The 26,649-nt window shown below is 39.6% G+C and overlaps 1 protein-coding gene and 1 long non-coding RNA gene across 4 annotated transcripts in view; one reads left to right on the top strand and one right to left on the bottom strand.

Annotated features, from left to right (window-relative positions):
* STK39 (serine/threonine kinase 39) overlaps nucleotides 1–26,649 on the top strand; it is a 278,105-nt gene that overhangs the window by 94,209 nt on the left and 157,247 nt on the right. For all 3 annotated transcript variants that reach the window (XM_046659106.1, XM_046659105.1, XM_046659108.1), the window contains exons 6-10: nucleotides 2,318–2,427; nucleotides 2,690–2,791; nucleotides 5,120–5,253; nucleotides 13,458–13,506; nucleotides 13,610–13,675. In XM_046659106.1, the coding sequence (XP_046515062.1) occupies nucleotides 2,318–2,427; nucleotides 2,690–2,791; nucleotides 5,120–5,253; nucleotides 13,458–13,506; nucleotides 13,610–13,675 (461 nt within the window). The remainder of the gene's footprint in view (nucleotides 1–2,317; nucleotides 2,428–2,689; nucleotides 2,792–5,119; nucleotides 5,254–13,457; nucleotides 13,507–13,609; nucleotides 13,676–26,649) is intronic.
* Nucleotides 632–4,515, bottom strand: LOC124238306 (uncharacterized). The gene is made up of 3 exons (XR_006888277.1): nucleotides 4,424–4,515; nucleotides 3,766–4,258; nucleotides 632–832 (listed from the first exon to the last, which is right to left on the bottom strand). It is a non-coding gene; the product is annotated as an uncharacterized LOC124238306 (long non-coding RNA).

Below are 26,649 nucleotides of genomic sequence, written 5' to 3'. Positions count from 1 at the left end.
GCTGTCTTGAAAGAATACACCAGTTTTCCTGTTTATACAAGCACACCATGTACTTTGTTCAAAGTGTTCTGTTTCTCAGTATGTATAAATCTTTCTGTATACACATTAGCCATACATAGGAGCAAATTGTGTATTTATTCTGTAGTCATAAGGGTGAGTAGATGTTGGGACTGGTGTTTTCTGCTTCTGGAATTTTTGTTCTGAGCTTTAAAGACGTTTAACCATCTGTTTATGACTTTAAAGTGAGTGATCTAAGTGGAGGCTATGAATAAATATGTGAATCATGAAAGATATATTAAAGGGGCATTATCAATAATGAATTGCTACTATACATTGTTCTCAGCTGTTTTTGCAGCTTTAAAAGGGTCTAATATAATCAGATGGTATTTTTAAGGAATTAAAAAGCCTAATGACAACTATGGATTTTTATCTGGATTATGTCTTTTAGAAAGAGACTTTGGGGTGTAGAGTTTCTTCAATTGCACTTAAAAAGAATCTGTTTTTCCTTAAAGCAACTTTAACCCGTATCCTTAATTAGTTACAGATGATATGTATTTATTTAACATTATCATGTTACAAAATTACTTTAATAAAAATAGAATGTTGGAATTATTGTTGAACTACTTTTCAGAAATAGAAATTAAGTTGAAATTAATATTTTTAAAAGCATTATCATAGTGTCTTTTCCTCTAGCTGAACATGGTAGGTGCTTACAAATGATTTCAATTCACTTAGCTCTTCTGTTAAGAGAATGGGTTTTGTCTCCTCCTTCCTGCAGGAGACTGGTTTACTGGTTCCAGAGACTTCTTTTCACAAGGCTTTATTTTTCTGACTGCAATGTAAGAATTCAGAGTTTTAGAGCTTGGCACATATGTGCAAATGAAATTATACTGCATTTTCAAAATATACTTTTGCTCAATATTAACATGAGAGTAGCAGTTGGAACAAAGTCTCCATTTGTCATTTTTTTATTCCTTTTACTTGTAGTTGAAATCCTGTTGGGAGTTGAGTAAATTTAAATGTAAATAAAATGAAACAGGCAACATATTTCAACTCAGGGAACTGGTTACAGTGTTACTGCATAACTTAATTTTGTAAATCTAAAGCAAATGCTAATACGTTTTTGACCTTGGTTTGCATTGACCTTGTTCTTTGGTAATTGCCTTCATCCTGGCAGTCAACAAAGGGATCCAGCAAAGGAGAATTCTATGAGAGCAGTTGGAAGGGGCTCTCACTGCATAGTCTGCTGTACCATTTTGAGATGTCGACTACCTTTTAATTACTATTTGCTAGCTTACTATCAAGCTGTCCTTGAGTTGGCTCTTACTGGTAGGTCTGGACTAGCCCTAAGTGCTTGGTACTTTAACTATTATCTAATTTTAGCCTTTAGTAAAAATCTAAGCAGAAATGCATGCTTTAATAATCGCTGGGTATCCTTTCTCTACTGTCACATATAAATATCATTTTTGCATATATGCATGTACATATATACAGTAAGCCCAATTAATTCATCCTTTCACAAAAAGAACTTCTTGTATATAATGGATGCTAAGAAGAGCATTATTTCATTCTACAAACCATTCCATCTATACCTATGAAAATTATCCAGAAAGCAAACGTTGAAAAACAAAAAGCAGTCTTTGCTGACTGAGCTTTTCCTTTGTGTTGATTGCTACATGTGGACAGACCGGGACATGCTGGCTTTGTGTACCTGGGTTTCTGGATTTGCCATTAGGATTTTGGCTAAGGTGTTAGCACTGTTTGAGCAAGGGCATTGGAATGTAAAAGATGAATGTTATTCATCCTTTATTTAAAAAAAGTCTATTCCCCAAACGTTGATGATGTGGAATTAAAGAAGCTAGAAAATAATCGTAATAAGAGAAAAACATAAAAAGACACTGCATCACATACCAGTTTTACTGCCTCCTATGCTAATAAATGACTTTCTAAAATAAATGTTAGTACATCTGAGATCTCGTATATTTAGGGCTTTGGGAATGTGTTTGTATTTTTATTGATGTAATCCTTTATGGTTAGGTATGACTTTTGATACCTTTTTGGTAGAAAATATAATTGAATATGCTGAGCTTTTGGGGCTGGTGGGCTTGCTGACCCATTACCCGAGATGGTGTTCTGTAAAGTGTAGAGGATAGCAGATGGCAGGACTGCCCTGGTGTATGTGTGAGAGAGCTCACAGTGTTTGGAACAATTCATCACCAATGTAAAACTCACCAGGAAGAGAGATGTTCATAAGGTCAGAATTTGTAAGCAATAAATGTCTTACATAAAATAAGGGTGATTTTTTTTTTCCTTTCAGATTTTGGGGTAAGTGCATTCTTAGCAACAGGGGGTGATGTTACTCGGAATAAAGTAAGAAAAACATTTGTTGGCACCCCATGTTGGATGGCCCCTGAAGTCATGGAACAGGTAAAAAAAAAAAAAAAAAAAAAGTGATGTTTTGATTGACATAGTTCAGTAGTACATACCATCGATACACTAACATTTCATTCAAATCAATCATTATACTAGAATGCATCATGTAACTAAGATTTAATTCCCAATTGCTGGACCTTAGCAAAGTAATATCCAAGTTGTGCATACACAGCTGTGGACTTGCGACATTATATGGACTTCACGATGTATAACATGCCTGCTGTATAATTGTGTTTTTCCCTGGTTCCTTTCTTAGGTGAGAGGCTATGACTTTAAGGCTGACATGTGGAGTTTTGGAATAACTGCCATTGAATTAGCAACAGGAGCAGCGCCTTACCACAAATATCCTCCTATGAAAGTAATTACTCTTGGCAATAATATGTTGGGTTTGAAATATGATTTAATGGAATCTGTTCTGTAATTCTCTTAAACATAGTCATTTTTCTCGTAGACCTGAGGGGAGTTAATGGAGGAACGCAGCCAAGTTAAATGTTGTGTGATGTTCTCAGTGGACAGAACAGGACAAAAGTAGTACAATTCCTAGCTTTGACGCTTACTGTACATTCTCAGCACAGAGCTGACTAACGAATGTGATCAGATCGGTCGTTGGAGGTTGATAGCTGTGACAAATGCTGGTCATTACTCTTGATGGCAGAATACCCCCAGCCCCACCAGGGAAAATCTAAAAATGGATTATAGTGATACCATCCTTGCAGACAGACAGATTTCCTAAATTTTCAACCTTTTTTTTTTGTTTTAACAATCTATAACATTTCTCCCCTGTTCTCATTGACTCATCTGAAATAAGTTGGTGACTCATCTGAAATAAGTGAGCTTAATGTTTTTTAGGAAATGATATGTTTGGATACTTTTTTCAGATTTTTGTTGGTATTCTTTTAACTGGCTACATCATTATTTCTCTTAATTCTGATAGTATCAGTGCTAATTTACCCAACTGGATTTTGTTTTGAGGCTGAAATAGTTCAGTGGAAATTATGAAGATATTTTACAGACAATACAGTCTATGTTTTTTTCAACTTTTTCCTAGGAAAATATTGGAAAAATTTAGGACGACTCAGAAAAAACACCCTGAGGATAAAAAAATGTTAAATAATTTCACTAGTTGAAAAGTTAATACATTCTTAAAAATTTGAAAGTACAAATAAGAATAAGAAATAATTAAGAAATAAATAAGAAAATAATTATCCGTAATCTCATCAACCACAGACAATCCCTATTAAGGTTTTAGTGTAGTTCGTTACATTGTTCTCTATGTTTATATACATATTTTTAGCATAGTTAAAATTTGTGGGGAGAGGTGTGTATACATACCTGATTTTCTTAGCAGAAAATTTAAAGTTGAGGTGTAAACAAATGAAGTGACCTTTTGAGAAAAAACACTACAGCCCCTCAGACTTTTTCTTCCGTCCAATTTTTCTGCATTATTTTTCCTTACTTCTTGTTTTCCTTCTTTACCCAATTCTTAAATTGGTATTTAATTTAATACCTTAATTCCTGGATCCAAAGTCACATTGCTAATCCCATCCTGAGGTCCTGTCAGATTTTTCTTCAGACTTCACGGTTCTCTCACTTTCTTCCATTTGCTGTTTTCCTCCACGGACAATCCACTGTCACTGTAATCCTTCTTTTCTTTTCTTTTCTTTTCTTTTTTTGAGGAAGATTAGCCCTGAGCTAACTATTGCCAGTCCTCTTCTTTTTTGCTGAGGAAGCCTGGCCCTGAGCTAACATCCGTGCCCATCTTCTTCTACTTTATGTGTGGGATGCCTACCACAGCATGGCGTGCCATCTTCATTTCTTCACACATCTGAAAGTGTTAGAAAAGAGTCTTGACGTGTAGAGCATTTGCATAAATTAAGGCTGATTTATACATTAATGAAGTTAATTTATTTTGTAGATCAATATTTACTATGAATTCTACTCTTTGTTAAAGCAAATAATTTCGAAGTTAATGTGAAAGTGGAATTTTTACCTTTTTGATTTGAAGCTGAATTTGGGTTTTCTTTTGTCCCCCTCCAAAAGCAGCACAGCCTTTTGCTCTGGTTATGGTTTTTAGTAACTCAGTTGTATTCTGGCTATCTTTCAGTGTCTTACGTTCTCAATTTTGCCAAGCCTTACGCAATTTTCTGTATGTTTTCTCATCTTAAAAAAAAAAAAAAGGAAATCATGTGTTACCTCCTGGGATGTTGTGGATTTATTTTTAGGGTTGGCAGTGTGTTACAGAAGCCTTGAGTACAGGCGGTTCCTTACTTATGAATGTTCACTGCTGCTCTGGGCCTCTCTGTCTTTCCCCTCCACCACCCTCTTTCCCAGCCGGAGCCCCAGACTTCACTAAGCCCTTGCTGGAGCTACGTGCTCCTCAAGGCTGTGTGAGAGCCAGTTCCCTCCCAGGAAGCCCTGTCCTGGTCGCCTTGGGAGCCCTTTCTTAACACATAGAGCAGATTTTGTAAATTCTGTCAATGGAATAACAAAAAGGTCAAAGGGCATGTGGACAGATTTGTAAAGAAAATGAATACTTTCAATACACACATTCTGGAAAGTTAAAATCGTGGGAAAGCACATTTGTACCTAATCAAGAATGGTCTTTGATGCTTTTGTGAAAAATTAAGAACTCAATTGTAGCAATTGCTATAGTAAAGTTGTGTCTTCATATTTCTTTCTGCTGCAGGTGTTAATGTTGACTTTGCAAAATGATCCACCCACCTTAGAAACAGGAGTCGAGGATAAGGAAATGATGAAAAAGTACGGCAAGTCCTTTAGAAAATTGCTTTCACTGTGTCTTCAGAAAGATCCTTCCAAAAGGTATGTCAAACTTAGTGGATGGGTTAATGACCTGGTTTGAATCACGACAAAGCTTTGTTTGTGGATGGGGAAGGGCTGTGTGAGGACACCTGACAGGTACTTCTAGTTCAAGGGAAATCCTGTTCTGGCCCCCAGATCTCCAACCTGTTAGTGCAAGACGGCATGGTTCCAAAAGGGAGAGAAGTGAGCCAGGATGGGGGAGAGGCAGAGGAAAATTTTCAGTGTTAATGAGATTCACTGTGCTTGTTAGGTGTGGGGCTCTGTCATCAAAGGAAATGAAGTAAAACAGAAATCAAAAGAAATTGGCAGTGGTGCATTCAGAAGCTGAGCTAATATTCTGCACTGTGTAGGTTGAGCTGACCTCCCAGGATTTGAATATCCTGCTAGTTCCAGTCTGAACCAGGCAGAGCTATTGAATTTTGCATGAGCTTCCTTTTAGTTGCAGAACAAGTTGTTTGTGCTGTTTAAAAGATTATCAATAAAGAAGATTTAAGATTTTTACATTAGAAAGATTAATCATATAAACAGAAGCAAATAGCTTTAAATTAACTTTAGTCTTTCCTCTTTATTCTTGGGTTATTGCCCTGCACCGAAGTGTGTCTGTTTTCTGAGTTTGTTTCTTCCTTCTTAGTTTCTGTGACTTTGAAATATCCTGGGTAGAGATAATAGGGCCCAGTGTCCTCTGTCACTTAAAGGAGAAGGTTAATGATGTGAACTAGACAGAGGCCTTGCCTTTGTAGGGCTTGGTTGCGTGTGGCACCATCCCAACATGCAGTGAACGGAGATTCCAGATGTGGAGAGGCCGCTGAGAAGTTACCAGCTACCCTCATCCACCCAATGGTCCAAAAACTGCCTTCTCTTTTGAAACTTTCTTTTTCAGAGAAGGATTCTGCTTTTAGAATGATTCCTTTGTTCTTATCTTAAATTCTTTGTGAAACCTAAGCCTTTTACCTTTACATGGTCATCTACTCTTTGAGTAGGCTACCCTTGTCTAGATTAAACAATTTTTATCATTTTACCTGTTCTTTGTAGCCACTCTCCTCTTTCCCTTACATCTTACTGAATCTGCCTTGAATCTTCTCTCCGTCAGTCGCCTTTCTTATGGAGTCAGGTCTAAATAGATGTTTGCTGTTGAGCATCTTGGAATTATTTATTGTAAAAGGGGTGATTATTTTATCACACTTATGGACTATTTGTGCTTAAACATCTCAGTGGCCCTTTATATTTGATTTGCAGTGCTTGTTTTTCCTCCAAAGTAGGAATCTTTCGTTGAGGTTATTTTTCCACTCTCCTTTTGGGTAAAAATGCTCTTAGATTCTAATTTTCTTCTTTAACTCTTGGTTGCCTTCCTCTTGTATTTGGAGTCATCTCCAAACAGTTGTGGTGTCATCAAGGAAACAGAATCTGATCCTTCAAAGCCCAGTGAGAGAAGTACTTGTCTTCTCAGTTTGCACTGGGTTGGTACTGATGGTCTTTGTGATTCTGAAACTAGTTGAGATCCCACCTAACAGTGATGATGTGTAATATCACACAATTTCAGTTTTTTTTTTTTTTTTTTGGAGAGGAAAATTGGCCCTCAGCTAACGTCTGTGCCAATATTCCTCTCTTTTGTATGTGGAACGCTGCCACAGTATGGCTTGATGAGCAGTGTGTAGGTCCTTGCCCAGGATCCGAACATATGAACCCCGCGTTGCCAAAGCAGGGTGTGCGAACCCAACTACTGTGCCACCAGACCAACCCCAATTTCAGCTTTTAAGAAAATGATTCTGAAGGGTAGAATTGTTAGTTACTTACTGATATCACAATATGTTCCTTTAGGTGATTTGTAATTTGGTCAAAATAGATTAGATCGTCATACATTATATTTAACAAACCATCCTTGTTTCTTAATCCTGAAAGTCTTATTTATTATATGAGCTCAAATAGCAGCTTCCCACCACCCCACTAAAAAAATAAAAAATCTGTTAGAAAAGAGCCATACGCCATATATTTGAATTTTTACAAAGTCTTTCCCTCAGAGTACTCTCTTAGTAACATTATTGATCCACAAAGTATTACTAGTTTAAGGACTTCTTTTAGATATTTTCTCTATAAAATAATCTATTCTCACTACTGTGCAGTTGTCCTCTATAACAGATAGCGGTGCGCAGACTTCCCAGGTGACTCCTATCTCTTAATGAAAAGACGTGAATGTGGGGAGTTTGGGGAAAAAAAGATTTATGAGACATGAGAATGGAAAAACAGCAATATTGTTGAATTATTTATTATATAGGAGGCAATTTTAAAATATATATTCATTGCTGAAATAATAAGTAAACATTTGATTGCAGCACAATTCTGAGAGAAACCATAAATATTTCCTGTCCTCTCTGCCTTTGCTTCTGCTGTCAAAGGGCGTTTCCTTTTCCTGCCTCTCCCTCCCACCTGTCTTTCAACACTTAGTTCAAAGGCCCTATCTTCTTAGAAGTTAGATACATCTGGGTGAGATTGCTAGTCTACCTTATCATCATCTGCATGATTTAGTTTCATTGTCTGTAAAATGGGTCTAATAACACCTGCTTCATGGGATGGAGTGAGATAATGCCCTTAAACCAGATAGCACAGTGCCTAAGGGTTCCTAACTACTCAGGAAATTGAGATTGCATTCCTTGTCTTCCTTTTTGTCCCCTGACCCAGTGGAGTTATCCCAACTATTAGTTTTCCTACAGCATGTTGAGGATATGTCTTCTGTAGCACTTATCACACTGTGTACATTTATTGACTTACACATTCAATTTCCTCATGAGTTTGTTTTTTAGAAAGGGAACGTGTGCCACATATGTTTATATTCACAGTGTGTGGTCTGTATTACATACTCAGTAGTATTTCTTGAACAACTGGAGATGGTTGGGAGCTTGCAATTTGGGGATGATTTGGACCCATTGAAAAGAGTTTAAAAAACAAACCAGATTTGAGAGGGTTGAGGAGTGAATGCAAGATTTTTAATAATTTATATTTATTTCTGTTGCCTACATAGAGATCATCTACTTATAATCTGAAAGCAGTTGACTGGTATCAACCTGGTATTGCAGAGTACCTTTTTAGCAATGAATGAAAAAATTACCATAGGGGGACAGTGACCAGGATAGATTCAGTTCTATGCAGGAGCTCTCAGGCTAGCTGAGAAGGGGCCGTGTTTTCTTTCAATCTTGAGAGCTCATGGAATTTTCCTAATACAAGAAAGCTGGGGTGTTTGGGCTGTTTGCCTCATCTAAGTCTGTGCTCTGCCTTGGCATAGACAAAGAGTTGCTTATATTTGCATAGCAGAACATTTTGCTATTTCTTAAAAAAATGAGCCTTAATCTTGTAGATTACATGCTTCATAGGGATGGCAGCTATAACAGGAACCAGCGTTTTCTTTGAGCAACAAGGGGGTGGATGTTTCATAGGTAAATCCATTAGAAATGCATAAAATTTGAATATTTCTTTTGGTGGGAGGGGTGGGGTAAAAAAAGCCACTCTGCCTGAGGTCAGTGAGCTGTTAGAAATTATAATGCAAATTGTTAGAACTACTTAAACTGTATCATATTCATCCTGAATCCTTTGAAAATTATTTTAAGTCTCAGTGGACTTTGGTTCATCCATATGTATTAACTGAATCCTTTAAGAGGTTTTCTTCTGAGAATGTTGGTGCTTGCAGACTGCTTCGTTGTTTTTAAGGATTTAAAATTGAATCATCGTTCAAAATCTGGACCATCATTTTAGTTGCCAGTATAGCATTTTAGCATTTCTCGTAAGGCAGTGTTTGTCTTTATATTACCTTGTATTGCTTGGTGCTTGTTAGTGGCCGTGGAAGACATAAGTGCTTGCAGAATTCTTTCTCCTGTAGTGCTCAGCTAAGTGGCAGGTGCCACTGACGATGCCACATTAACCCTACCCTGGTAGTTGCTATAGCATAAAACTGAAACAAACAAAACACACAAAAAATTAACATCAGATGGGCAGCATGCATGTCAGCTTTTCTCATACCTTCTATCACGTTCTTCCCTCCCTCATTCTCCCTGTTGTTTCCAGTTCCATTTTTCCATACTTTCTGATTTTTTGATGGGAAAGATTGTCCCTGAGCTAACATCTGTGCCACTCTTCCACTACTTTTGGGATGCCACCATGGCGTGGCTTGATGAGTGGCATGTAGGTCCGTGCCTGGGATCCAAACCCGTGAACCCCTGGCCACCATCGGGGAACGTGTGAACCTAACCACTATGCCACTAGGCTCTCCCCTTCCATACTTTCTTATGGAGATGGTTTGACACGTGTAGGATTCTACTCCAAAGCACAAAAAGAATCTGCTATTTAGTTCTTCTCTGCATAGAGTAGAAATTACTTACTATTTAACATAAATATTAAGCCTATTAAAAAAAGGAATGTGGCTTCTTTAAACCATTTCTCATTTCTTGCACCATTGTGTTTTTGTATTTACTGATGAAGACTAAGAGTAGAGTGCAGAGAAAGGAGTTTTCTCTGCAGCATGCTTTTCCTCTTTGCAGTTTTGGTTACTGTAGAAATGACCTTACTGGGGAAGGGAAAGTATTTTCCTAGCCCTGTATCTCAAGGCATGTCTGGCATTTCTCACCCTTCTCTCTACATTGGTCCTTCATGTGACCCTTAGTGTGCAGAAGAAGAATGGGGGGTGCAGAGGAGAGAGGGAAGAATTTTGGCTTTCCACCTCAGTATCTCCACTGTGTACCTCTTTCTTGTTTTCTGTTAGCATGGTCTTATTTTCATTACGTTATTCACCTATTCCCTACTATATTGAACAGATGCTTAGAATTTGGTGCTGACTAAATCTAGCTCCAGGAGTTGTGGTTCTGTGTCCAAATGTCTAGTAGCATCACTTTTACCCCGTATTTGATATTACTATGAAATAGAGCTATAGCAGTTTTCTGGTCTGTGTTAGGCATTGGGGATATAAACAATGAATACCGTGAGGACCCTGTCTTGGAAGGGCTTATAACCCAGTGGGGTGAAGGTGGGGAAACATAGGAATGATCATTACAGAATGGGAGCATGGGTAGATTGGTGTGTGAGCACCGAGTAGGGAGCAATGAATTCTACTTGGAAGAGCTAGGAGAAGCATCTCTGAAGACGGATGACATTTAAATAGGTTCTCGACTGATGAGCAAGGATGTGCCAGTTGGTTACAAAAAATTCTGAAGCAAGAAAACCGGTGTGTGCTTTGTCATGAAAGAGCAAGAGATGAGTGAGAACATCATTGTAGCTGGAGGATACAGTTCACGTAGGGTGTTATGGGAAATGAGCTGAAGGAGTCAGGATTCAGGCCACTGAAATCCATGAGGATGGATAAGAAATTGTGTTTTTTTAGAAGCTAACACGAGAGCAGTGTGGATGATGGGTTGGAATGAGGAAGAGAGAAGTGGCAGAGAGATTAGCAGGGAGGCTGTATAACTCTATTGGCCAGAGGTGACAGGGGTTTCAACCAAAACAGTGGCCTTAAGTTCCTTAATCATCTTAATTTTCTTTTCACTTTTTAAAAACTAAATCCAAGTTATTTTGTTTGCCTCTTGGTTTTTAAAATTTTGTTTCATGATGTGAGGTACCAGACATGCTCAGTCCATCGTGTAATATGCTCTCTCTACAGCCCACCACTTCTACCCAAACACAATTCAAGTGTTCGAATGTTCTGACATCCCTCTGACAGTCTAACAGCACATTCTAACTCTTATCTGCTAGATTGTAAGTTGCCGAGGGTAGTATTTATGTCTGTTGTATTTACCATGGTGTGCCTAGCACCTAGTGTAATGCCTGACAAATAGTAGATGCTCAAAAAATATTTACCGAGAGAATAAAAGGATGAATTTGGAGTCTGTGGAGGCCGGAAGCATTGCCGATGATCAGTAAGAGTGTATATTGAAATAACAGCCAAAGTTAAATCACATAAAAGAATAGTATCATTTTTAGTTCTAGTGTCTGGTTAACAAGGTACAAGTTCATGATTTTGAACCAGTTTACCAAGGACTATTGCAGACAAAATGGGAAACGCGGCCCACCTGTAGTTTAGACCTTTACTTAAAGCAATTAGCACTTAGTGGCTGTTTTTTGAGGTGGATATGGCGAGTCGGGGTTCTTTGTTAGAAACCTGTTAAGCAGTGTTCTACTTGAAATTGAGAAAAAGAGCAATAACCATTTAAGTCGAAAATTTCTTTGCCCAGGAATACAGTTTATGGCCCCTGTAGACTTGCACTGTTTGTACGCCGGTGTGCTTATCGTTTCCGAATTCCTTTACGGGCTTGGGTTTGGTCCCTGGAAACATTTTAGTGGAGCTTCCTGCTTCTAAAGCAGTGGTTTCCAATCTTTTCAAGCGTGAGGACTCCTTTTAAACGTGCACCCCCATCAACATTATACTATTTGTCCCTTTGGTAATCATTGCCCGAGAGAATTCCTAATGATATTCAGTAATGGGCTCCTCCCTCCCAATTCTTTTATTATCAGAAGTTTAAGTGTGTCTGTCTACCTGCATTTTATTTGCTGAACAGTTTGAAAGTAATAGACTTAAGACTTCAACTTGCATTCCCCACAAGTAGAGACCTGTTCCTACATAACCACGATACTTTTCCACACCTAAGGAAATGAACAGTAACTTCCTGAAATGGTCTAATACCCAGCATATTCACATATCTGTAAAGATTTCCAAATGTGTTTCGTAGCTTCTCCCCCTTCCCTTTCAACACAGGATTCAGCCAAGGGTCACGTGTTACATTTGGTTTTACGTTTCTTTAGTTCCGTTTTAATCCAGAATAGTCGCCTCACATCTCCCCTTTTCCTCCATGACACTGGCTTCTTGATGAGATCAGGTCAGTTGTCTTGCTGACTGTCCTATACTCTAGATTTGTCAGATTCTTTCCACATAATTGCTTTTTTCAGAAGGAACTATTGATGAAGGAAGCTCTTCTTTATGGGGAAACACCACTTAATAAACATAGAAGGAGTGATAGAAGTAGGAAATCAGTATTCTGCCACCTCCTATGAAGTAATTATTTAAGGCAAAGATGCGAAAACCAGGGGCCAGCCCCGTGGCCTAGTGGTTAAGTTCTTGCGCTCTGCTTCGGCAGCCCAGGGTTTGGCCGGTTCAGATCCTGGGCGTGGACATGGCACTGCTCGTCAGGCCATGCTGAGGCAGCATCCCACATGCCACAACTAGAAGGACCCACAAGTAAAAATACACAACTATGTACCGGGGGGGCTTTGGGAGAAAAAGGAAAAATAAAATCTTTAAAAAAAAAGAAAAAAGATGCTAAAACCATTAGGTGAAAGGTTTTGGGAACGTGGTACTTATGCAATTCCAAAGTATTACCCAACAGAGTACTTGCCAGGTGCAGGGGGGACAACATACCTTTGCAATGGAGAGATCTTGGGCATGGGGGCCAAGCGGTTAAACTGAGCATCACTCCCAGTGAAATAACCGAACATTGTGTTCCTCTGATGTGCTGTAGCAACAAGTGCCTGGCGTCATCTATGAAGTATTCTTCCCCCAGATGCTTGATTCAGCCTGGTCAGGCTGTCAGGTCTAACTTTCAGTTTCTAGGAAATCTAGGATAGAGATATAAGTTAATTGACCCCATGAGAAAAAGAAAAGGACCAATCTGGTAATGCTTGTAAATGAATTTGCATTTTATTAATCACCGTCACATTTACCCTCCCCTGAAAACCAGTAGTCCATGTCCACTTGAGACAGGGTTACTCAGTGGGCACACAGAGCTTGCACACGTGCTGTATGAACCCCCTTGGCGGTAACTGCCGCTCTTAGGAAATCGTGGAACACTGTGGACTGTGGTTCCTTTGACAGGGTGGTATTGCAGCTTATATGGTTTCTTAATAAATATAGGAATTTAGCTCACAGATGTGTCAGTCTGCCACCTTTTAGAAACACTGAATTCACTTAGTGAAGTGTAAGGGATGGAAAATTGATCATGCCCCTAAATATTTAACTTAACAGGAGTTTATATGTTTTGCAGTGGAGGTGTTTGGAAAGAACTGGAGAATTGGCACTCTTTTATTTGGTGCCGGCTTATGATTAATTTAGTTTCTGGTTTTGCTATTCCCATAACTGGTCTTCCAGATATACTCTAGGATTAATTTGTTTCATCAAGGCAGTGTATTTATTGAGTGGTCATTGTTTCAACTCTAATTTATTATTGCTCTTTCAGGCCCACAGCCGCAGAACTTTTAAAATGCAAATTCTTCCAGAAAGCCAAGGTAACATGCTTAAAAACCCAAGTAAACCTGCTATTTTTGAAATCGCTTTGAAATTCTGTGTATCATGTTTGATGTTCAACTGTTGGGAATATTTGTTTTGCAGAACAGAGAGTACCTGATTGAGAAGCTGCTTACGAGAACACCAGACATAGCCCAAAGAGCCAAAAAGGTAAGTGCCAGCAGCCCTGGGGACCCAGCAGGAGCCACTCCCCACCCAGGGAAATGAAGCCCATGGAAAAATAGGAAAAAGATTTCCACACGCTCAGGATGTGTTATTTAGAGGTTATCTGATTAGCGATTACTCAGATAACTGCATTTTGCCATTTGGTTATCTCAGCTTGCTGTGATGTGTTTGCGTGTGGAAACAATGTGAAACTCCACTGATTTCACTTTGCCATTTATCAGCTTTGCTTAAAGAAAGTCAGAGGGGAGGGGATTGTGATGAGGGTTAAACACGGGAGAGAGGAAATATCCTTGGAATGTCTCTCCTTTGGATTTTGCAGAAGAGGAACAGTCATTTTTAAGCAATTTGAAATAATACAATGAAAAACAAAACTTGTTTTTAATGGTTGTTTTGAATATCTATGTGATATAGGTTCTTTCCTTATTAAAGACTTCCCTTTTGTAGTCTACCTTATGTTAACTAAACTGTGTTACTGATTACCTGACAAACGTTCCATTCTAGGTTTTGAATTTTTAAAATGGTATATGTATGAGTGTGTTTATTTATGTATTTATCCAGAGTTTTATTTATTTGTAATTACTTATTTCCTTATGGTATGAAACCTAACAAAATTTAACCTCTTGTTTGGTTTAATTTGGTTTTAAGATTACATTAGATATTTATAATTAAATATATTTATGTCGTCACAGATTTACAAAGGGAGGTCCTTTTTTCTTCTTTTTTATAGTTAATAGTTATAGGGAAAGCTGATACGAATCTGAGTTGTCTGCTCTGTAAATAAAATTGGCAAAGAAATATGCCTGAGAGATTGCATCTCCTCATGCTGAGGCATGAGTAACTTTGAATGTTAACTTCCAGACATTACCTTTTCTAAAACATTCTGTATGAAATACATTTAGCTGATGCTTTAGAATTGTTTGAAACATTTTAAAGTAAGACTTTGAGAAATGACCCACTGTGTACAGGTATCTGAGCACCTCTCCTGGACCAGCAGAATTCGTTGGGGTGGGCTGGGGTCTGGGCTGTGGGCCTCGGCTAGGGATGGGGCATGCTGTGTTGACTTCAGAGACCTACCTGAGCCAAGGTGGGTCTGTGGGACATCTCTGACGGAAAAGTGAAGTTTGGCAGATGGTCCATCAGTGGCACATCTCAAGGGACAGCACAGAGAAACTAAAGCTTCAGTTTGAAGCAACAGGAAGCAGAAGCGCCCGACAAGAGTTTGAGAGCTCCATGCAGGAGGCTGAAGGAGGAGCCTGGAAAGATTCCCTGGGGTGTTGGAGTCTAGCATGGGTTTTTTTGTTGTTGTTGTTTTTGTTTTTTTGAAGAAGATTAGCCCTGAGCTAATTATTGCCAATCCTCCTCTTTTTGCTGAGGAAGACTGGCCCTGAGCTAACATCCATGCCCATCTTCCTCTACTTTATACGTGGGATGCCTACCACAGCATGGCTTTTGCCAAGCGGTGCCATGTCCGCACCCGGGATCCGAACCGCGGAACCCCTCGCCGCTGAGAAGTGGAATGTGCGCACTTAACTGCTGCGCCAATGGGCCGGCCCCTAGCATGGAGTCTTTTGATCAGATATCTAAAATGTCAGCCAGAGTTGAAGAAAGCTGTTAGAAAGCCATTGGCTTGTACAGTATGTGTCCCCAAAGAATATATATGTTTTTGTCTCTGCTTCTTTTGTTAGAAGTTTCATCTGATCTCATCCCGTAGCTATTCCCAGAAGGGGGTTTTCCCAGGCCTCCTTTATCTCCAGAGCTTAAGCTTCACACCTCCAGCTCCTTGTCCGGTGGCCCAGCAGCCTCTCAAGAGCAGTGTTCCAGATGGTTCGACTTCCCTCCCAACCTCATCTTCCTGTGCTCTGTGTTTCTTCGTGAGTTTCCCCGACCTCAGGACACTGGGATTATTTTTATATTTGAGACCTCCTTCCCCCTCTATCCCCCGCTAATCCCTCTCTGAGTCCTCCCCATACTTCCCTCTGCAACATTGCTTGGAGCGTTTTCCTCCTGCTTTTAACTGAACAATTGCAGTAAATTTCTAATTGTTCTCCCTCATTCTTCCTATCTCTTTTTTTTTAGACACTACTACAAGATTAACTTTCTGATCATGTCACTTAATTGCTCAAAAGTGGTTCCCAAAGTTAAACAAAAACAAGAGCAAATAAATGAAAGAAAAAACTTCCTATCAAATAAGGCCAAGCTCCTTAGCCTTGAACTCATGGCACCATTGCAACTTCCAGTCTTATGTTCTAAACTCCACGTGTAGTTCTCACTACGTAACCCACACTTTCCTTTGAGACTTCCATCAATCTGAGAAAATGAAGAATCTGTTCACACTCTGACTTTATTTTCTTCCTTTAAAAAAAAAAGTTATTTATTACATATTAGTGTGCTGTGCATTCCAGATCCCATTTTGCATGTATCTTAAACAAGAAGCAGCTAGAGTTTTGGGAGATGTGATTATAAACCATGTCTTCTGCCGTTTACTTGCTCTTAGATTTTAGACTTGAAACTCAGAGCTTGTTTTGTCATCTATCCCTTCAAATGGAGAATGGCCCCAGATCTCAGAGTCACACAGAGGAGTAAAAGGAGACTGTAAATTAGTTCTTTAAACATCTTGTAGAAAAGGGAGTGGCCATGGTATCGTTATTCTGCCTCTCTAGCTTCATTCAGGTGGCTGTTCTCCTGTGACAATTCTCATTTTAAAGTACACTTTGGTCATCAGCTATACTCCCTTCTTGCCTGCGGGTTCTGTGGCAGGTGCGCTGACCAGAACGACATCCATCACAGTGCTTGTCTTGTTTACAGTAAGTGCCCACACATGTTTGCTGACTCAGTGGACACATATGCTTGAGTGTACCAAGGAAGGGCCATCTGAGACTCTGTTGTTCCCTCACTTGTACCACCAAAACGCTTGTTCCTGGGATTCCTGTTAGTGGTGGATGAGCCTCCCTCCCTCCCTCTCTGGGGCTCGTGATATGGGTAAGCAACCATGCTGTTCCTTATTTGAAACTTCTCATGCAGCCTTGGGCACCAGAAAGTAAATATTATTTTAATAACCCTGCTTTGAAAGCCTTTATTGTAGGATGTCTTTGCTTGTCTTAGGTTCCCAGGGTGTTTAAGTACATTTAGTGTAAAAGTTGGTACAGGGGAGTCTCTGGTGTTATTTGTGTTATTCGTTTTTGGACCTCTCTTTATTGACATCTGCTCAGCTCCTTCCTTTCCTGTTTGCTGTGGTGCCTCTGAGTTGATCGTGCTCTAGTTTCCTGGTGTAGATTTGTTCCTCAGATGCTGCTTGTTGATGCTGGTCCTTTGATTTGTGTCTCCTCGGTTTGTTGTTTCTAAAATAGAAACAGACAGTCTGTTGATATACCAGTGTTTACATGACAACTAGGCCTATTGACCAAGCTCTGGACATTTATGCAAGCGTGTTGGTTTGAATTGTGGTGTCATAAACAATAGTCTCTGCTTCTTTCTCCCTTATGGTAACCAAAATTAAGAGAGATTTTTCAATATGTATTTTTCTTTTTTGTGAATAATTCTCATATTTAAAATAGAGAGGGGCTGGTATTGTAGCTGCTCTCAGGAAGTCCCATGGAGCCCACCACGCTCTCCTTTGGCATGAGAGCCAGGGGCCTATCATGTTCATGTTTGGGTGGAATGTGAAGTGTTAGTTGGGAGCCACACAATTCCATGTGGGTAGGTGGTCTTGTTTTTCTCCAGACTGACTCCTCTAAATCAGGAAAAAAATATAAAAAATTAGAAACAGGCCAATGTGGCTTCCCTGGTAGTTTAGTGATGTAAAATGATTTTTTTGTGTGTGTGGTAATTGCAGAAACTAGGGATATTTGTTTTCTTCCTGGAGACAGAGTATTTGGTCTGTTCTCGGTTCTTTTCCGGCAGACAGTGTTGTTTAGGGATCATCTTGATTTTCTTTTGCTCTAATTTTTCTGTCTGTGAAATGGAAGTTCTGTCTGACCCCAGCTATGTGGTGAAGGGTGATTTGATGTTCCTGGACCGCAAGATGCTCTGTAAACTGTAAATGAAAACATGCTAATAATGACCCACAACAAGAGAGTTAAGTGCAGCTGTGTACCTTCTTTTCAACTTTTCACTTATCCTTGTGCATGAGAAGAAAAGCCTTCATAGCCATTATTCCTTCCCATGTGACTTTCTAGGGGCCTGTCTCCAGCCATCTTTTGGGATTTGAAAGCTTGACCACGTAGTGTTCCACCATTTACTCTACTGGAGTTACTGGGTGCGGAGGAGTGTAAATCATTGGAATAAAATTGAATGCCGATGCTTGGGGCCGTGTGCATTTTCTGTGGGAGCATCTAGGCATCAGAGTTGGCTGATGTCTCCACTTTGTGTTAGTGATATGAACTTGAGTCACCACATCCATGCTGGTAGTCATATACCGTCTGTGGCTAAAACCCACCTGTGGCAGGACAGGGCAAAGGGTTAGTAGGTACATAGATGTCTGAACACCAACTGCTTAGCCAAAAAGCGTATTGGCTAGAGAAGGGATGAGGTGGGGAAATGTAAGACACAGTTCTTTTTATTGTGGTTGCCTGTGTTTTCATGGGAAGTAGACTCACAAGAGGATATTTGGTTAAATGTTCTTAATCATGAAATTGAGAAGTTAGAAATGGTATTCATTATCAGAAGGAGGAAAGGGTTATTGTATCACTGCTACCTTTGCGTGGAACCACTGTGAATTGGAAAGACTAGGACAATATTTGTGGATCCCGGAATTTCTTATATCAGGCTGTCAGACTGGTTTCTTATTAAGGACCCAAGGTGTTGGCTTCATTTGATCCTTCTGTGTGCTTAAGAATAAATAGGTAGGAATATTGCAATTCACATTTACTTAATATGTGTTCATAATTTGTCCTTTCTGTTTTTGCTTTTTATTTTGAAATAACTTCAGACTTACAATAAAGTTGCAAAAATAGTACAAAAAATTTCTGTAGATATTCTCTTTCTCACTCTTTCTTTTAAAGTATTTCAAAATTGTAGACATGATGCCCTTCATCTTTAAATATACTTCAGCATATTTCCTAAAAACAACATTCTCTTACATAACAGTGTAATTATCAAAATCAGGAAATTAACATTGACACAATACTATTATTTAATTTTCAAATCTTATGCAAATTTTGCCACTACTCATTTATCTGGTCCAGGATCCAACCTAGAATCATTTAGTTGTTATGTCTTCATTGGTCTCCTTTAAGCTGGAATATTCTTTCTTTTTCTTTCACAATTGTGACACTTTTGATGAGTCCAGATTGGTTATTTTGTTGAATGATCCTCAGTTTGGGTTTGTCTGATGTTTCTTCACGATCAGATTCAGTTTTTGCGTGTTTTGACAGGAACACCTCAGAAGTGGTGCTGTGTTCTTCTCAGTGTATCGTGTTAAGAGGCACCTGGTCTTGATTTATTCCTTTGCTGTTGATACTGACTTTGAGCACATGCTTAAGATGGTACCTACCAGCTTCCTCATTGTAAACGCAATTACTTCTTAATAGGAGGAATTCATTAATAAATCCCTCCCATAATAAAAATTCTTTCATTATATCAAACATTAAAAGGTAAAGTGAATGTACTTACTGTACAGGGTCATTTAGACTTTTAAGGAAACACTTATGCTTTATGTCATTATGGGTGCACATTCATAGCATATTAATGATAGGATTTCTCTATGATTTCTAACCAGTTTTGTGGACAAGGAACACTTTGCTGGGGTGTGATGTTCAGATTTAAGGTGGAAGTAGGAAAGGTGCTGCTCCAGCCTCTGTATCTGGTCCGGAAGCAGCAATGGCTGGATCTGTCTCCTTCCTTGGGTGAGCTGCCTAATCTTTCTGAGCCTAATCTGTCAAATGGAGCCAAGGATACTTAGACTGTGTTGCCATGAGGATGAGAGATGGTCCACATGGGATGCCTGGCACTGCGTTTGACACAAAGAGAGTGCTCAATCCAACAGTAGCTGCCATGGCTATCATGTAACTAAGGAGAATGATTATTGTGGTTCAGAAGACAGACATTTTAGAAGTACGTAGAGAAATAGGGAATGAGGAAAGAGTCCTGGTAGCGGGGTGGGTGGGGGTGGGAATGAAGGTCGTTTCTCTATTGCTGCTGCTTTGGATGAAATGGAGAAAAAGCCCATTGAAACCTACAAAGAGAAAGAAAAGAATGACAATCATTATTTCATTGCCATTGCTTAGTCACCTGTCTTCATGTTTTCTCTTCTGCCCTGCAAGGTGCTGGCAGTGGGCAAGAGCCAGGGCTTCCCCACTGGGGCGGATCCTCTCTACCAGGGGAAGTGCGGGGTGTGTTTGTGAAGAGCCTTAGAATTATAAGAATTAAATGCATGCACAGCTGATATTCTTTTACGGCTAGTAGGTCACTTTCCTGCATGCTTCCTTATTTGTTCTCAACAATTATGCTTGAAGGCAGGTAGGGCAGGTATTATTATCACACATTACAGATGAAAGCGTGGGCTGAAATGATTTGCGTAAAGCCACATTGTAATAAGAAGCAATTCTTATTTCTGGTTCCATGTTCTTTCCACTAAGTTGTACCTTAGATATAAGAAGAGGAGAAAGGGGAGGATAGGAAGGAAATATAGATGGAGAGGGTAGGCAGAGTTAAATGGTGTAAGCAGGGAAAGGAGAGGGGGTACCTTTGTCATTCTCAGAGCAAGTAATCTGCTATTTAAACACACATCAAGGGGGCTCCCATGCCATTTGTGGGCGCTAGGAGATGATGTAAGCATCATCGTAGGAACCTGGGAAGTTTGCCGGGGTTCTAGCAGATGTTCAGGGAATAAGGTGATGAAAGGGCTTTGGAAGTTCTGAAGGGAAGAGAGAGGGCCAGTGAGAGTTTGGTGGATCAGCAGTTGTTAAAACCTGCCAGAAGCTCAGCTTCTCATTCATAGAATGGGAAAGGTAATAATACCTATGTATGTTTTTGAAGGCTAAATTAGGTAAAACATAGGAGATGGATACCATAGTGGTTGGCACAAAATAACAGATGGCACTGGTTATAATCATAGTAAATTTTATTATTATTAATTTTTTTTGGTGGGGAAGATTGGCTGTGAGCTAACATCTGTTGCCAATCTTCCTTTTGCTTGAGGAGATTGTCACTTAGCTAACATCTGTGCCAGTCTTCCTCTACTTTGTATGTGGGACACCGCCACAGCATGGCTTGATGAGCAGTGTGTAGGTCTGTGCCCAGAATCTGAACCTGTGAACCTTGGGCCACCAAAGCGGAGCACACGAACTTAGCCACTACACCACGGGCTGGCCCCTGTACATTTTATCATTTTTTTATAATCACATATATTGCTTTATTATTACAATTTTGTTATTATAATGTCATTATTCTTTTTGTAACATTTCTCATTGCTGCTGCTGTGGGCACTGCTGCTGCTGTTCCCATTTCTGCTGCCGCTATACCAGCTGCTACCATTACAACCACTGCTACCAGTAATGGGCACTGAGCTTCAGACAGACAAAGGACACAGTCCAGGCGGTGAAACTCACCTGTCAGTGGGGAACATGGTGCTGTGTAAGCATCACAAGACATGCAAAACTCAAAGAGTAGCAGAGAACAAATGCTTTAGGATATGGGCACAGAATATGTACTACAGGAATGGGGAAGATCATGGAGCTGGCAGATGGGGGAACGTGGCGGGTGGAGAGAGAAAAACTCATACTTACTGTGCACCTTCCTGCACTGTGCTACATACTCGGTTTACAGTTATCTCAATTACTGCAGCCTTATAACAATTAGTGAAGACCTGAGTAACAGGACAGAGGATAAGAGAGATTATTAAGACTGATTAAAAAAATGCTGTAAGTGTTTTGAAATATGAGTCAGAAAGAGGAACCAGGATCATAAATGTCCCTTGGTTCTTGAGCCTTCAATTTACAGACCTGACAATTGAAACCTAGGGAGGTTGGGCCTTGACCAAGGCCACATAGTCATGTAGTGGCAGAGTCTGAAGCCAGTTTTGCAGTTTACTACCATTTAGTCTTATCTTTTAGTTGATAAAGAGGGGAAAAAATCCCTCTGAATTCTGAAAAATTGCCTTTTTTTTCCCCTCCTGGAATCTTATGATTAATTTATAAGATATTGAAGGTTTATACACTATGAAGAAATCAGAGAAGAAATAAGGTGATTTCAGATGTTTGATGAATGGATTTTAGTTTTGTTCCAAGTCTGCCCAGTAGAGGGCAACAATGGGTTTTAATTCTGTGTGGTTGTGCAATGCAAACTGAGTAAAAGTTTTTGGCTTTGTTGAAGGTCTCAGATTTGGAGTAGAAGGATCAAAAGTATGTTAGGTCCCTACTGAGCCATGAGGACTTGACACCTTAGTCACTGGAGGTGTTTTTTTTTTTTTCTTTACTGGGCAGGAGGTTGAAGGGTGATGGTTTAAGTACTTTCTACTATCACCACTTTCACTTTAAATTACAAATCAAAGTAATCTAACATTTGTGTTTTACATAATTCATGTCAAAACCCAAAATCTCAGTTGTGAAGATGAGATTGGAGAACTTCTAGTATTTTGTGGTCAAATTAAAACAATTCTGAGTGGTGGTAGGCTATTTCCAGAAAGTTCTTTGGTTCCTGCAGTTCTGCTCAGGGCCAGAAAAATAGAAAAAGGAAGGAGTCAAAGTGTATGTACCTCTCAAGGAGAAGTGAACCGACCTCTAACCATCACCACATGTATTTTGGCTTTAATATAAAATACTCCTGATTATTCCAGTAGGCCTGAGGGTACAGGTTCTCTTCTTGCTTTGTGTTTCTCTTCCCCATCCTCTTGTTTAAAAACAACCACATGTATTGGTAATATATCTTATTGGGGAACTCACGTGCTCAAAAGGAGGAGGACTGTGGTGGTTGGGGGTGTTCCTTCTCCTGTTTTAGAGCTGAGAGGACAGTTGGCTGGAGAGGTTAAAGTTATTGGTTTAACTGGGTCTTTAACTGGGGCAGATGTTCACAGAGCATAAGCTCATTTCATTCATTTTTACTTTAAACGCATTATTTTAGTCAGTTTAGAATTCATTTGGTCAGGAAAGGGATTTTGGTCACTAGAGGGTGCTATCAGAATAGTTCATTTACTCTAAGACTCTTCTAAGGAATTGCTTACTAGTCTATAAAAACCCTTGCAGTCGCAGATTTTTTCCTTTTGCACCTTGCTCCTGCTGTAAGGAGCTTGACTGGTGTCTGTGCTGGGGGTGAACTTAGGCAGAGGCGAGGATAGAGGAAAGAACAAGGGAAAAAAGCACCATAAATTACTCTCAATTCAATTGGCAAATTGAGTAAAAGATACATATATTCTGGGTAAATGGCCTCTTTCTGGTGGCATTTGATTTGGAGCCAAAGGGATCCACTCTGGAAATTGTGATATGCTAATCCTGGTAGCCCCATTCAGGGAGAATATCTGTATTTTCAAATAGAGGTGTCTTTTAAAGACACCAGTTGCTTAAGAGAGCTTTTTAAACTTTTAAAGATCTTGCAGGTCCATTTTTTGAAATTTAAAAATAATGACGTACATTCTGAAAATATTGTGAGAGATGCTGTTTGTACAGCTTTAGTCTGTAGAGAATGGATTATTTTACTGGAAATGAAAAGTCAGAATCAATGGCCTTATTTCACATCCAGTTAAATTTTTGAGATCTTTGGGTTGAAATGTATCATGTGCTTCATTTTTTGCCTTTGGGAAATTTGCTAACCTTTTCCAAAGCTTATGTGCATCAGCTAACTTTTCTGAAACTCAGTAGGCATCCATGTGTGAGAGAAGTCCCCGCCTGCCTGCTGGTGCACTATTCACTGAGCAACACTGACTCCGGATGAGGAACTGACCCCATTAAGGTGGTTTGCTTTCATTCACCTTTCCAGATCACTCTTATACCAGCATACCATTTCTTTTAAAAGTAGATAAACCACAAAGAATAGAAAGGAAAATTTGGCTAGTTGCATAAAAGCTAGTATAAAAAGTTAGATGCCTCTTTGATCTTGTCAAAACTCTAATAATATGATTGTATTTTCTCCCTGGTTTAAAACCCTTCAATGGCTTCTTGTTAATTACAGGATAAATTCCAAGTTCCTGCCACTGATAGGATGAGGTCCATATTACTTGGAGGGTAAGGACCACAAAAGGCTCCCATGATCTATGTTTGGGCTACCTCACCGTCTCCAGCCTTTCCTTAGGCCATTTGCCACCTCGCTTTGACATACCCTTACAGAATTACTGATTCTTCTTTCTTACCAATATATTCCTGAAACCCCACGTGTGTTTTCCATGAAGGCGTGTTTACCAGTCCCTCTGTTTAGAAGGCTCCTCCCTGAACTTGTATCTTTCCAAGTCTAGTGCCTCTTCTGTGAAGCTTCCTCATACCATCCTCTCTGCACCCCAGACAGTTCATGAGTCTCTCATCCGCACTACTTCTGTACCTTGGGCATAATTCCCTTGTTGCACTTAGCGTCATTTGTAGTTTATTTCCTCACCCTTTTGCCTTCTGTTCCAGACTGTCAGCTTGTTGGCTGCAGGAATGGTGTGAGATTGTGCTCTGTGCCCCATACCCAGCACAGTGTCTTGGCCAATGAATAAGTGTTTCTGGAATTGAAGTTCAGCAAGCAGAATTGCAGAGTCACGATGATAGCCTTTATGAGAATTGATGGGAGAGCATGCGCGAGACAAAGCCGATCTGCTTTTCCTTTTCAAGGAGAATAGTTAAGATGTTTTCCAGTCAGTGCTCTATTCTTCTATTTATGACTGAAAGTTTCTGTGATCTTAGGCTTATAATCCTTTGTTATCTCCAACTTGCTAAGAGTCCTGGGTGAGCCAATTAACTTGGTTCACCTTTATCATAAAGTAGAATGGTTAGATTTTATTGTCTAACAGTTGTGCATTATCTACTTTGGATTACTTGACAGCAAAAATTTAGTTCCTAGCACTCAGCATATTCTATATGGTGATTTTCTTCTCCCAGCCAGGATGCACTTACGTTTGCCTGTTACCTGAAGCCACATCTAATTAGGAAGATTATTTTAAAACTAGAGTCAAATTAGTTTTTAGTACTCTCTAATTTTGGATGACCTGGTACTTATCCTTTCATTTAGGGAAATAATTTAAAATTACCTCTTTATATCATGATCTGGTAAATCTTTAAAATGAGTATGACATTTTGGAAAAGGGAAGGTGAAGGAGATAGAAAGTAATGGAACTTCTGTGCATAGTTGGGGAAAGGAAGACGTCCGTGCCCATGGAAGGAATCCAGACATTTTGCCCTGCTTCCTCCCTTGCCTGGTGGTCATTCAGGAAATACGGTGAGGCCAGCAGAGGGCGTGGTACACATGCTTAAAAAATCATCCTGTGTGTGGGAGTCAGGGCTCCGCTTGTCTTATGTTCATCAAATTTGATTGATATAATAGAGATACATGGCTCTATTGTTTTTTAAAAAAGGCCAGAAATATATGTTTTTTTCTTTTGCAATTTATTTTTACTTTGAAATTGAGTAGTTGTAAAACAAATTAACATTCAGGAGGCCCAGTTAAGGTTGCAATTTGATAATAGGTTTTTCTAAGCTTCCTATTAAATTGCTTGTCACAAATTCAAATACTGATTTAGAAGAATATATAATTACTTTTAATTTTTCTCACATATAGAAAGCAATGGAACCCTTGTACAACTCACAAAGCAATAATAGAGCTAGTCTATTCAAACAACAGCCTTTAACCCAAATTTAAAAGTACATTTGAAATTGTTTTGGTTGTTATGCAACCAGTTTGTTAGCTGATATAATTCCCTTGGGGAGGAATTGGGAAGATCTGTTGTATGGAGACTGGGTGGGGGTCCCTTAGATGATAAGGACAGAGTACTGAGAGCTGGACTTTCTCTGTGACTTTGTGAAAAGCGTAGGAGGTAGGAAGGAGAGAATGGAAGTGGAAAGTGAGAAACCCAGCCTGGAAAGAGGTGGAAAAGGCCCAGGAGTAGCTGTTGGTCAGTAAGCTGGTATCCAGAAAGGTCTGTGCTCAAAGGTAAGACTAAGCTCTTCAGGCAGGCCCCAGGCAGATCTTGGTCTTACCACTTGCTTATGGGGTAACCTTGAGTATCAGCTGAACTCCCCAGTGCCTCATCTGTGAAATGCAGACTGTTCAGTGGCTTCTCATTGATCCTCTGTGGTGAAAATTGAATCTTTAATTGGGCCTCCAGTGCTTGGCATGGCCTAGTCCCTTCCTCATCCTTAAGACTGCTCTCATACTCTCCACCCCTAGTTCTCCGTGTGTCCATTTGCCCAAGTCTCTTGCACATGCTGCTTTCCCCTCTGTTTGGAAATGTCAGCCCCTCCATCCTCAGCAGACCTCAATTTCAGCTCAAAGTGTCATTTCTTCAGAAAACAAAATCAGAATCATGCTGTATTCGTTGCCCTGTGATCTATCTGCATTTTCATTTAAGATACAGTACATGTCTTTTTGTGTCAAGAAACATAGATTTACTTAATCATTTGTTTTTTTTTTTGAGGAAGATTAGCCCTGAGCTAACTGCTGCCAATCCTGCTCTTTTTGCTGAGGACGGCTGACCCTGAGCTAACATCCATGCCCATCTTCTTTCACTTTATATGTGGGACACCTACCACAGCATGGCTTGCCAAGCAGTGCCATGTCTCCACCCAGGATCCAAACCAGCAAACACTGGGCCACCAAAGTGGAACGTGTGCACTTAACCACTGTGCCACTGGACCAGCCCCTACTTAATCATTTTTAATGGCTGCATAATATTCTTCTGCAAGAATGACTACAATAATCAGTTCTTTTTTGATGGACATTTAGATTATTTCCATTTTTTTAATTGTGCACCACACTGGGATGAGCATCATTATACATGCATTGTTGTAAACAATGTTACTTATTTTGTTAGGATATGTTCCTAGGAATGGAATTGTTTG

The sequence above is a fragment of the Equus quagga genome, chromosome 4 (assembly GCF_021613505.1).
Source record: "Equus quagga isolate Etosha38 chromosome 4, UCLA_HA_Equagga_1.0, whole genome shotgun sequence".
Lineage (NCBI taxonomy): Eukaryota > Metazoa > Chordata > Mammalia > Perissodactyla > Equidae > Equus > Equus quagga.
Note: the sequence above shows the minus strand (reverse complement) of the source record. Positions and strands in the feature narration are given on the sequence as shown.